The sequence below is a fragment of the Puccinia triticina genome, chromosome 11A (genome assembly GCF_026914185.1).
Source record: "Puccinia triticina chromosome 11A, complete sequence".
In the NCBI taxonomy this organism is placed as follows: Eukaryota; Fungi; Basidiomycota; class Pucciniomycetes; order Pucciniales; family Pucciniaceae; genus Puccinia; species Puccinia triticina.
Window position 1 is genome coordinate 4,512,676 of NC_070568.1, and position 12,863 is coordinate 4,525,538.

The following is a 12,863-nucleotide window of genomic DNA, read 5'->3' on the forward strand; positions in this document are numbered from 1 at the left end:
TAATATTGGTGTCTTGTGTTGTATTGTGTAGATACTAATAACGCTACACCTCTAAAGTTTCTCGTAGTTCATTAGATTGTTGAAAAGCGCCTGCTTTTGAATGTTGGTGCAAGGCATTTGGGTTTGTATCTTTTGTTGGTTTTTTGCTAAACAAAGAATGCCTTCAAGTTCTTGCCAAGCTCAAACAAAAACTCATCTTTCTAAAGGACAGATCGCCAGTTGTCAACTGTCCAAGAAAGGTGGCTGGTGGCAAATTCCAGTTGCCTTGCTTTTTGCTTCTTTTTAATGAAGGGTTTCTTGGCAGCTGTTTAATTGTGGCATCCCAGCTTGTGGGCTTGTCAATAACCAGGCCTTATGGAGATGTGATTCTTGAGTTCCTCAAAAATCACCCTCATTCAAATTGGCTTGCAGCAATTTCCCTTGTGGGCAGGCGGGTGTTTGTCACACAGTTCAGTCAAGAGACTAGAGGTCAGCCGGAAGTTTTCTTTGACTTTATTCCCGGTCTCTTTCCAACAATTGATGAAGCCGGATAATGTTGACTTGGCAGTCTTGAACTCCTTCAAAAGGTAGTTCAGAATCTTGCCCGCCCGTGCCATCCCAAAAATCATTGCCTTTGTCTCAGTGTTGAGAGATGTCATGGTTTGTGGTTGGGTTTTGTTCTGACCATCCTAAAGAGTCAAAAAAAAAAGACATCAGTTACCAGATCATAAACAATAACAAATGAACTCACTTAGAATGAATTATTGAGAGAGAAAACAAGCAGCAAGGGTGATTTGATAGCAATTCTATTGACCATTGACAGTCAACAGCTACTGAAATGGCACTCCTGCAGTTGAGTGTTGCAGGGGGGTGTCACCAATTCCAACCCCAATGTACACAGGGTTTGAATTTTTCTGTCAAGGTACATAATGTACATATTGATCTGTGGGAATACTGAACACAAAGCCAATGGCTTGCTGGCAGCAATCACACATGAGACAACTGTACTATTGATTTCAATCAGGGTTTTCTGGATAGATATGTACTATAAACTGCAACAGATATACCAATAAGGATTGTGCAAATCAATTTTAGTGATTTCCAAAAAATCATTTCTGATTAAAATTCATCTTGCCATGGATGCACTGCAAGAAAAAGTCAAGCAACTGCCAGCAGTTAACATGTGAGAACTCCAAGCAAGCTTGTGGTATTACACAAGCCTTTTTCAAGGCTTGCTGCTTGACAAGCTTCAATTAATGCACATTCAATGTTCATCATGCACAGTGAATGTGTAGAAAAAGCTTATGTGTGTTTGGGCTGAGCTAGAACAGCAGTTCCGCATAATTAACCCACATTTCAACTGCTAGCAGTTGCTTGAATGTTTCTTGCAGTGATGGGTTTTTCTAACAATAAGGCCCCATTTGGCAGGGAGTAGCGTCATATGCAGTAATAAGCTGCTGAAAAATAAGCTCAAATAAGTTTCATGAACCTTCTTGGGATTATTAATGGGCTCCAATTATTTTACATGGCTGTTTGGGAAGGCATCCATCATATTGCCAGGATAGCGCTGTCTGTTTAGTCCAGCCCCTTGAAATCAAATCCATCCCACCTCTCTCAAGGACATGCAACAATGCCCCCACCAAGCTTAGCACCACTCAAAGGTGTGGCAATCCTTGACAAAATCCAAATCTCCCCTTTCTTCTGAGACAAACTCCAACAAAAAGTCATCAATATTATCATGATTGATGAGCTTGTTGGGGTCAGGAAGTGGAGGAGGGATTGAAGGTTTGGCCAATTGTGAGGGAGGATTTTATAAGGTTGGTGATTTGTTGTGTCTAGATCCCATGGTCTTGGGTGGAAGAGGGACTGGTTTGAGGTGGAAGGGAGGGGGAAATTTTTGAAACTGCAACTGCCCAGGTTTCCATTTCTCTCCATGTCACACATCTTTCACTCATTTCTCCTCCCTCCATATGAATATGCATGTTCACCATCTGCCCACAACTTGTCCCCCAGTTGTAATAGTTTATAAACTCTGCTTTACAGAAGAAATAAACTCATCTGCTTCTGCGCACATTTGTAGCGTGTTTGCTTTTCTGCCATGCAAGCTAGCAGCTTTTTGCCCTCCTAGAGGGCTCCCTTGGCCCCTTTTTGTTGTCTCACTCAGAGCTTATCTGAGCTTTTTTTTACTCAGCCACTGTTCCCTTCCTCTCAGCCTTGACCTCTTGTCATAGCTTCAACATAAATTATAGGTAAAGCATGGCCGGTTTTGGTAGTACCCACCAGACAGTGCCGGGTACCCAGCAGAGGTTCCAAATGGTTATTCTCTAGAAGGATGCATGGCCAAAGTGCAAATATTGTTTTCTTGCATGATTTGATTGACCCAGTGGGCTAGGGGTAATTATTGATGAGAATGGGTGTTGTTGAGCACTGAGTGAGAAAACACTAGATGCAGCTGTGAGCTAAGGATTCCTCAATGGGATGCAGATGGGAAAAACAAATCAACACCTATTGAGTTTTGGGAAAATGATCAACAAGATGAGTGAGGAAAGAGAGATAAAGAGAAGAAGAGATACAACAGAGAGCTAAATTTCAGGCTTGTTTGGAGCCCTTCCCTGACATTTCTTGCCTTTGTTCATCTGGATGCAAGGATCAGGACGCGTCAAGTAAAATAAGGAAGCCAAAGAAAGAGAGCCCCTTGAGGCCATGGGGATGGCTGATGTGAGCCTGAGTCTCTATAGTGACAGCAGGACACAAGGATATGGGGGGCAACATTTGATTTTACGGGATAAAGAAACTACAAATATAAGAGAGAGAGAGAGAAAGAGAGAAAGAGACTGGGCAGATTCAAGATAAGCAGATATTCAAGGTTATTCTGGTGGGAATGCACGTCCACTGGCAATGCTACCTCTTTAGAAGAGTGCTGCCAAGCTGTGCTAGAGAGTGCAACAGCCTCCTCTCACCACAGAAACGTGGAGGGCTTCTGGATTAGATAAGTTTAATCCAGCCACAATTTTTTAGCTTCCTTCTGGATAGTCAAGGTTCTTTAAAGGGAAACCTATGTGGTTTGTTTCTTGCAAAAACCACAGAAAAAGAAGGATATGATGCAGCAGAATCCTTTGGTTGATGATGTCAAGATAGGTGCAGACCTGTGATCAAAGATTGGGCAAAAGCAAGCAGAAGGAGAGAGCAATCAAGAGACACAGAGTTCTACCTCTGAGATAGTCAAGGTTCAGTGAAAGAGTGATACTTACTGTCAATATCCTAGGCGCCTGTGATGGTAGGTATACTGGGAGCGTGGTATCCTCTTTGGTGGTGATCCTGGGCTATCTGGTGGTGTGGTTCTGGGTGTCTGAAGTCTGTTGATCCTCCTCAGGCAAGGGAGATCCTGACTTTGAAAATTTTCACAGTTTGCTTACATAATTACACATGTACAAGTGGTTGGCGCGCCTGGTAGCACTGCCACATCACAGCTGCACATGTGCGCCATAGCTCTCATTGAGTCGCGGGACTCAATCGTAATTCATTAAGTCGCGGGACTCAATTGCCTGGTAGCGCTGCCACATCACAACTGTGCATGCGTGCCATAACTCTCATTGAGTCGCGGGACTCAATTGTAATTTGTTGAGTCGCGGGAATCTATTGTAATTCATTGAGTCGCGGGACTCAATCGTAATTCATTGAGTCGCGGGACCCAATTGGAGGAACAGACTCCAAGGCTGACACAAGAACTTAGGGAAAGAGTAGGGTTACAAAGAAATGATAAGTTGCAAGTAGGGTTAGAATTGCATGAGAAAACAGAATCTGAAGTCAAAAAAAACCTTATGTCTTAAGGTTAAAAAGATATGAGCACATTTAGGTATAAAATGGAGATAAAAGGCAGTTTTGGGTCAACTGTGTTGACTCTAAGGCTGACAGCTGAGAAACCCAATGGGAGAAAAAGGAAATGTGTGCTCTTAAAAGATACACCACGGGCGCATAAATTTCAAAGTTTGTTGTCGAACCGCCCAAGGCAATAATTCGACATCGACGCGCCGCAGGTACGGCAAAAGCCGGTCCCAGTGAGGCAAGACCGCCAATCACCATCTCCAGACGGGGTAAGCCTAGCCTCCCACACAGCAGCCCTCCTAGCCCCGTCGGGCAGGATTTGCCATCAATGAGCCAGCAATCCCACCACCTTACGACGGTGCTGCAAGACTGTGCTGGCCCACTGTCCAAAAAAAATTGCCCTGTATTCGCCCCGGCAAGAATACCGCCCAGCCACAGGCATGGCATCACAGCACAGCCCCATCACGGTGGCTACCCGCCACGTATATATGTACATAGACATGTAAAAAAAACAGTTGTACAAAAAAACAGCCATAACTCTGCATTCTGAATTCAATCATCTTCCGCGGCCTCTTCGTCGTTGGAAACACTCCCACCTGCCCCAAGCCAGGCAGCCAGCCCTCCCTCTAACATCGGAATGAGGTGTTGGATGTGCTCTTCTCCCCTTGGGACATCCGCCCATTCGACGAGCTCCTTATTCCTGGGCAATTCGCCAGAGTTGACCACAAAACAATCAGCATCCTTATGCGCCACAGTGGCATTGTTTTCCTCGGATTCCTCCCGCTCAACACAAACCCGCCCTGTTGCTGACACCTCACAACCTCCGGCAACACAGTTGTGCTGCACGTTGAGGGTCAAAACCAAATCCTTGAAGATTTCCTTCAGTCAGTATATGTTTTTACTTTCAAACACTATGAAAAGGGGAATCACCCACCCTGATACGAGCAAATCGGTTTGATCCGCTCCTCCTAATGCACCGCAATTGATAGTATGGATCAATGTTGCCTCGTTCATACTCGGTGTAGCACACCCAAAAGGACACTCGAGACCTTTTTTTCGCCTGCCACACGTGAGCTATACACCCCACCTTGTGTCCCTTGCTTCTGTCCGCTGGTCTCACCTGCATAGCGTGTACATATATTTGATTTAACCTAGACCTGTACACCACAAGTCATAAATGAAGCTTACTTACCAAAACAAATACACCCTGCTTGAGTACCCGATGAGAGGTCCATCGTATAGCACTCAGCTGTATCAGCTGCCAGCCGGGAAGGTACCTCGCCAATTCCCCCGGGACCAATGCCTTGTTGGCTTGCAAAAGTTTTGATTTGACCGGCTGGGGGAAATGCTCATCGTCGTCAATGTGTCCGATGTCGTTGTAATCCATTGTTTTTTGGATCAAGCGGTTTCTTTTGAAGAGCTGACTGACGGCGGGTGCAGCCGTTATGTACCGTTTAAATGATCTCGGATCATTGAATCAGCCCCCACAGATCAGATGCCGAAGAGCCTTGGAGTTTGCGAAGGTCGTTGCAATGTCCTTTCCAGGACTCTGGCGGTTGGAGTGAACCGAGGCGTTCCTCAACACTCCGTTGAAGCTCTCGAATTTCTTGGTTGCGAATAAGGGCGCGGGGCCAAACCGCCTAATCGACTCAGGCAGGTGTAGAAGCATATGAAACTTGGGCTTGTTTGCCCACTGCCCAGTTATCTTGAATAGATAATACAGGAATTTCTGTATATGGAATCGCAGCAGGGTGAGGTACTCGTCCATGTCATCTATGTGAGTTTGGAAAACCAGAGGTGCCAGTTGACACAGTGCTATCCACACGAGTCGATCAGCCTCCCCCATGAAGCCGAAAAGCACAAAAGGTGCACTCTGAAGGACCATCTTGAACTCCTTCCCAATGAAGTTGAAAGAGTGTTTGGCCATGTAGTACGGCGAGAGCGAGGGGATGTTTAATCCTGTGGTATTAAAAGCGCGGTATCGGCCCTCAATCAGCCGCAGCTGAGCTGCCTTCATCCTTCCCATAAGGTCTCGGACCAAGTACTTGACGACACCAAGGAGGAAAACATGTAAGACTTTGACTGGGGTGTCAGTACACCCATCAAAATCTGACAAGAAGCGAGTTGGCTTTAGTAATCAGAGTAGCACATCGCACATCACAAAAGCCGCAAACCAAAACAAAAACTCACCTGGAACTCGGAAAAATGAGTTGAACAGTCGCGGCTTATTCGTCTGGTCCAAACGGTCAATCCGTTCCGTAAACAAGTGATTGGCGGTGGTGGCCTCAGCTCCCCGGGCGCGGATGTCATATGCATACATGAAGATTTGTCTATTGATGGAATCCCTGATTCCCAGCTCGCCTCCAAGATCTCCGACCAGAGTTTTGGTCCTTAGTTCTTTAGAGGTCTCCCACAAGCGATAGCAGTTGGCTATTATCGCTACCCACGATTGTATCCCATTTCTAATCTGAAGCCGGCCACATCATCAGTAAAAAGGGGTCTCCTCGACACAAAATGAAAATTTCATCAAAACTAGGCAAGGAGTACATACCCATACTCCATCGGCACTGATTTGCAAAAAAAACTGTAGATAGGCCATAGTTTTCTTCTGGGCCGCCCTTATTACACCTAAATCACACACACGGCATGGGATGCGCGCATTGTTGGGCATAACGGTACTGGTTATCTCCGCATGCATTGGAGTGTCCGCAAGGAAACACAATAGACTCGTTGTGACTAGGACCTCTTCGCCTAAGCCACAATCATACGCTACACATCCTTTCTCAACAAGTTCCCTGTAAAAGCGGTGAGGTTAGCTACATTCAAAAGTATCTGCGCTGACCATACCATTGAGAACCATCAATGATGGTGAACTTACATTATGTCATCAACTATTCCCTCGGCAAGCTCCAATGCACCTGCACTGTTGGATGTGCACAGGAAATGGCAATGGAAATGTTGATTTGTAAGCTTTGGGGGTAGGCCGGCGAGGTTGAAGTAGTACGAGATGTGTTTGTTCCATTTCTTGGATGAATTCCCCGACGTGTCGTCAGAATAAAGGGAGATTGGGACGTGTCTGATTACCCGTTTGCCGGCCTTTGCGCGCCATGGGTTGGTCATTGTCCTAACCTCAATGTTGTCACACTCATCGAGCTCTACATACAAAAAGGAAAACATGCATCAGCACTTTTTCTAATAGCACAAAAACAAGAACTTATCCGCCAACCATAGATCTTGTTGCCACAAAGCGTGGACATCAATGTGCCGTCCGGTGAATCCATCACAGGGTATTCAACACAGAAATCAGCAACGCTGTGGCTGTTCAATTGAGAAGAAGAAAATGGAAGGTTTTTGGGGATAATGAACTTCAGCCCCCCGCCTACTTCATCTACATCAATTGTTGGTGTGACACACCGGGCATACATCCGCCCTTTGTATTCATAAAAGAACTTAGGGATAACTAGGAGGTTGGACTGCATCTGTACCAGCTCATGCAGATAGTAATCACGGCCATCTTGACGGACCATTTGGGCACGTGTGTCCGGACCGAGCTCCTTCAGCCACTTCTCTGATTGGGACAGCTTGTAGATTTGGCGGCCATTGGCCTGCTCTGGATAGTATTGTATGTGTGGCTCCACAATTGGGTTGGCCAGCTTGAGTGCAATCAGTTTTTTAAGACTCAATGTGTGTACGGGTGTGCCAACTACTGATCGGTGACCTAATACCTCGAGGCCGACCATTTTGCGAAGGTTTGATTTGACACGGCGTACAGTTGTCCAATCGGGGAGCTCGACGGCCGATATATCAAACATCATCCGTACGTGATTATACATCACACGCGAGATTATTGTCCGTGTGTGACCAATGACCATAGTGCCGACCAGGTACTGACACCAGAGATCCACGAACATTTCAATACTAGCAAGGCATCTACAATGAAAAGATGCAACATACCTGCTTGTTCTTGAACGGCCACCAGTCCCAGTTTCGACGCAGCCGTGGAGTGCCCGCGTTGCCTTGACCTTGGTCGTTAGCATCAGCCCCCGGCAACGGCTTGCCTGGCACTTCTGGGTGGTCGGCGTCGAAGAGGCCGTCCCAACCTAACTCCTCACTTGAATTTGAGCCAGATGAATCCATTGAATAGTGGGAGTCCGTATCTGACAGAGAATCTCCAAATGCGCTATTCTCGTCTACAAAAGCCAGATCTCTTTGCAAGTTGTTGTCGTGACTTGTGCCGGATTCTTCATAATCTGGAGAAGGAGATTGGTCGCGGGCTGCTGTCCAGACCATCTCTTCGTCTGGCTGAGTCGGTGGGATTGCCATCTCTTGTTGTAGGGTATTTTCCCTGCAATTTTCTATTGCCGCCAGATGGGCCGGAGTCTTCTCATGTTTACGCAGGTTAGCTGCCTTCGAGCCTCGTCCTCCTCCTCCGCAAAGGTGACAGTACCATTTATCTCCCTTCTCACCGGGGCGCTGGTAAAATATATCTGATTCAAATCATGTTAAATAAAGGATTTTTTTGTTCATGATTTTGTGCAATGAGAAAGCGTGCATAATTACTCACTCCGATCAATTTTTTGCTCCGCCTTTGGTCTCGAATGCCGCACCATTTTTATGCTGCTGAACTATGTAAGTCTAAGGCGCTGGAAGGGTCAATTGTCATCGGAAAGAAATGAAAATCTGTGGCTTCAACGGGACACGGGACATCAACCACTGATTGTGCTATGTATGTCTAATTTGCCACAAATGGAAGCTCATGTGAATTCATTTCCGTTCCTGGCGCATCTATAGCTGCCCCTTGTGCATCTATATTAGAACAGGAAAATATGACAAAATATAACTAAAAAAATGGTGAAATCTTAGCAAATATTGCCCATGCACTCTGAACCCCGGCTGGAGCTTCCGCGCGGCTACTGATTAGCAAGGAATAAACCGCACATGCCTGGCAAACCAATATGTAAATACAAATCATCCAACTTGAGGATGAAAAAGTCGTAGTGCTTTACAGCTTAGGGTGAGTTGAAGGAGTGCCCAAGCACATGGGCTCGATCAAGGGGTCTGCGCAATGCCGAGGATTACACAGCTGTCCCACCCACCCCACCCACATCCTTGGTGTTGCTGAACGGTGATGATGATCACGCAGCCAGCATATAAACTGGTGGGGTCAGTGGGAGGGACGGCAGACTCGTAGCATATTCCACTTTCTCACCTTCACGGCACGCCAAACATTTTTTACCTTTTCCAATAAGTTTGGCCCAACTTCAACTTCTCACCTCCCCACGATTTGTGCATAATCCTTCTCTTGAGCTTCCCCTTTGAACATCACCCTCTGGATGTCATCATCCAGCCAGTCAGACCATGAAGACCAATCCTCTCGTCGTCAGCTTCAGCAATCTCGGCGCCCGGATGTAACTCCAAGTTCTCGAGTCCACTCTAACCAGCGACGCCACAACTCCCGGCGTGCCCCCTACGCCCCTCCTTTGCGTGGGTCACAAGCCAGTTCAGCTTTGGCGAGTCGAAGTGTGACTAACGGGCCTGCAAGACCTGGTGAGTACACAAACCTTGGAGTTTGACTAGCGGTTTCAACACTGACTCAGTCTTGCAGAACAACTTCCGAGTTCTTCACGGCGAGAAGATAGCCCTTACGTTGAGCGCGGTGGTACTACCAGAACCTACGGGGGACCACGCGGGGGTGTTGGCCGAGCTTGGCCTCCTACCATAGTCCCATTTGAAATTGCCGAAGCTCATCTCAGCGATGATTTTGTTGATGATATGGGTCGCACGTATGATCTCCGTGCGCCGTACACAGAATTTGGAGAAGAGCTCATTCAGGTTGGTCAACCCACATCTGATAGCAATCAATCATTTTTTTGAGATCAACTGATTATCCTTCGGGAATTCTGGTAGATCCCTGAACCCCGACAATATGCAGTCTTGTTGTACTCGATTTTGTCTGTCAGACAATCTGTAGAGTTGCTCATTCGCGCACGAGATTTGGCGGGTCCAATGTCCACAGCAGCCTCTTTGTCTGTCCAGGCGCGGTTGTTCTCATATAATCGTCATTTTAGAGTGAGTCTAGGCGCCTATTTGAGCTGCTGTGGGATGAGGAGATCATGATTTTTTTCCGCAGACTTTTGTGCAGAACAGAGCGAAGGAAATACTCATGGATCCTCACTTGGAAGTCTATTCGTGCGACCCAGTCAAAGGGGGGCCACCGGCCGGACGCAGTCTGCTTGAGCAAACCATGGTATGAAACAAAGCTGTTGTGTAGCTCTTGGAATGCCAGGCTGATTATGTATCTAAATTTTAGGATCATGTCCGGATTCAAACCGACGAGTTTAAGATTGATTATTTGCCGGCGGGATTTTTGGAAAGAGACCCGGCAGCTGAGGCGAGTGTCAACTCCGAGTTGTGAGACAAGTTGAAACACGAGCGAGGCGCTATGCGGAATTTGGTGAGTATCTTCTGTAGAATGGAGCTATTGGCCGGGGCTGACTTACAGCCATTTCCAGTTGCTTAGCATGGTTCACAGCCCCCAGGGTCAGCCAATAACACACCCGGTGCCCTCCTTAACCAACTTGATCATAGATGTGAGTCTTCCTGCAAGTCGCGACCATTGACCTGGCTCCAAGGGGGGACAAGTGCCAACAGTTGGCTTAAATTTACAGTTGCAGGCTCGCATGTTGCCCAACGCAAATGGGGCAGATGTCCACGCTGATAGTAGAATCAGGACTCGTATCGCCTACCTCCGGATTCAAACCATTTCACACTATGCCCGTCGCGTGCCGGGTGATGCCAATCGCCAGTGGGCGTTAATTGATGAGCAACTGCAAGACCTTCGGGGAAGGTCTGGTTCGTACAGGCGCGCGTAAGTGGGCTGGTATTATTTCTGCAGACATTGAAACTGAGGCAATACAAATGACTACAGTTTTTTCAAGCTCATACTGGAGCTCAATGCTGCCTCCTTTGACAGAGACACATTTTTCTCTCAGCTCGATGTGGACATCATTCGGCCACCCACCGAGCTCGAAGTCGCGGTGAAGATGGCCATTATTGCTGAAGAAAATGCTGCTCTGCCTCCTGGGGCCGCAACCCGCTAAGCCTCTGCTCTGGCCATGCATTTGTACACATGTATCTAGTTTTCAAATTCCTGCCCTCCCTGTACATAGCTATTTCATTTCTCTTTCTTTCCACGCTTGCAGCTTCATTTTTGTGTATTTTTTTTGTTGTATTGTGTTTTCCGGGAAGATTATTTCCTGCCTCGGATGTGTGCGCAATCAACCATGACTCTCTCTTTACATTTCTCACAGTTATGGCATTGTGCGTTGCACATCGCGCCCCGCTAGTGCAAGCCGGCGGGCAATAACTGCCTGTTTCATCTTGCCGCGGACGGTTGCACGCGGTAGTTGTGGTGGGGTGCCGTACATGGGCCGTGTGGTTTATGAGCCACTGTGTATTGGCCGTCTGTTTTGGACACCCCGTGTGGTGGACATGCTGCAAGCAGCCGACTAACGTCGGCTGCTTCCGTCTGGTGATGTGGGGTTTGGACGGCGGATTGGGAGAGGGGATGGGAGACGGCTTCATGAAGCCGTCGTGGGGCCTGGCACGGGGCCCGTGACTGGACCGTATGTTGTTGCGGGGGAGGTCCTGTCGTGAGACGTAAGGATCAGCCCGTCCCCAGACGTTCTAGTGCACCCGGGGTGTAGCCCCAATCACAAGATATTTGGTGTGGTCAATATCAGGAATAAAAGCAGGCTTAGGCTTTCTGTAATCTGGGGAAAAATTCTATCACTTTGAGAGAGTTGCAGTATGAGGAAACTGAAATTTTTGCGTTGTGAGCCTCTTCTTATCCTGTTTCCTCAGTACACTGCAAAAAAAAGTCAAGTAACTGCAAGCAGTTGACATGAAAGAACTCCAAGCAATTTTGTGGTATTACACAAGCCTTTTTCAAGGCTTACTGCTGACCAAGCTTCAATGCACAGTCACTGTGCAGAAAAATCTATTGTGTATTTGGGTGGAGCTAGAACAGCAGTTCCACAGCAGAAAACCACATGTAAACTGCTAGCAGTTGCTTGACTTTTTCTTGCAGTGGTAGTCTGTGTTGAGCAAACTGTGCCAAGCAATGCACAGCATGCCTTGCAGCTTCATTGGTGGTTGTGATGCCGGGCATCATGCCGGCGCACCCGCGGATACGGCTCCGTGCCTGGGCTCTCTGTGCTTTCTGGACTACGTAGTAGGGGGCTGACAAGAATGCAAAAAAAAAGGAGGCAGATTACATCCAGAGAGATATTCACATCGCATTATATTGGTGGGGATGACAATTATGGGCCTTGGGGGATGTTGCAGGAAATCATGCAAAGGTTGTAAAGTATCATTGTGGTCCAAATGTTTGCCGTGTGATAAAAGCCTGGGTCCAATTGTTGGTCCAGCGCCTCCTGGCCGATCAAGATAGGCCATCCAAAAAAGAAACTTCTTGTGTGAAGAAATGGAAGGCAAACAGGTTAATATGGTGGATCATGTCAACAACAAAGCGAGATGAAAGAAAGACGTACCTATATTGCAGTTGAATTTCAGACAATATTAGGGGGTTTTAAAGTAGACCCGCATGTGCATGCAGGCGAACTTAACCCAAGTCCCTCGCTGCTGCGGGCGTCTGGTCTTGCGAAGCAAGCCTCTGATAGCCCTTGGTAGGAGGGACTTGCGCCTTATTGACCCGTTTTGCAGGGGCTAGATTTTAAATTTAGGTGGCAGGAATTTTCAAATCTTTATAATTCCTTGCTTCCGTAACATTTCGTGGAATAAATTACCTTGGGTGATAGCCCTGCTTCTTGCCATCCTCTCCACCAAAACTGTGCTCAATAATGATGATCCTTCCTCTCCAAATAAATTTCCCCATTAAATACAAACTTGAAATCCATCGGACTTTGTTTACAGAGGGGGTCCGTGAATATCTAAGCAGGTCCAAGCGCACGAGCATATATACATAACGGTCATCTAGTGATCTAAACGTGAAACCAAGATCACATAATTCTGAGGGTGTGTGCGCTGCGGAAATGAAA

General features: G+C 47.0%; 3 protein-coding genes across 3 annotated transcripts; 1 reads left to right on the forward strand and 2 right to left on the reverse strand.

Annotated features, from left to right (window-relative positions):
- Positions 1-4,356: 4,356 nt before the first annotated feature.
- On the reverse strand, positions 4,357-5,191 carry PtA15_11A420 (uncharacterized protein; the record flags this gene model as incomplete). Its single annotated transcript, XM_053161327.1, has 3 exons — positions 4,357-4,683; positions 4,739-4,924; positions 4,997-5,191. 3 exons carry the CDS (start codon positions 5,189-5,191, stop codon positions 4,357-4,359), a joined length of 708 nt encoding a protein of 235 aa, XP_053025284.1.
- A 750-nt stretch (positions 5,192-5,941) lies between these two features.
- PtA15_11A421 (uncharacterized protein) lies at positions 5,942-8,127 on the reverse strand (the record flags this gene model as incomplete). Its single annotated transcript, XM_053161328.1, has 5 exons — positions 5,942-6,271; positions 6,356-6,432; positions 7,031-7,122; positions 7,219-7,691; positions 7,759-8,127. The coding sequence occupies 5 exons, from the start codon at positions 8,125-8,127 to the stop codon at positions 5,942-5,944; spliced, it is 1,341 nt and encodes a 446-aa protein (XP_053025285.1).
- Positions 8,128-9,137: 1,010 nt separating this feature from the next.
- On the forward strand, positions 9,138-10,219 carry PtA15_11A422 (uncharacterized protein; the record flags this gene model as incomplete). Its single annotated transcript, XM_053161329.1, has 5 exons — positions 9,138-9,351; positions 9,410-9,636; positions 9,712-9,873; positions 9,935-10,051; positions 10,115-10,219. The coding sequence occupies 5 exons, from the start codon at positions 9,138-9,140 to the stop codon at positions 10,217-10,219; spliced, it is 825 nt and encodes a 274-aa protein (XP_053025286.1).
- Positions 10,220-12,863: the final 2,644 nt, after the last annotated feature.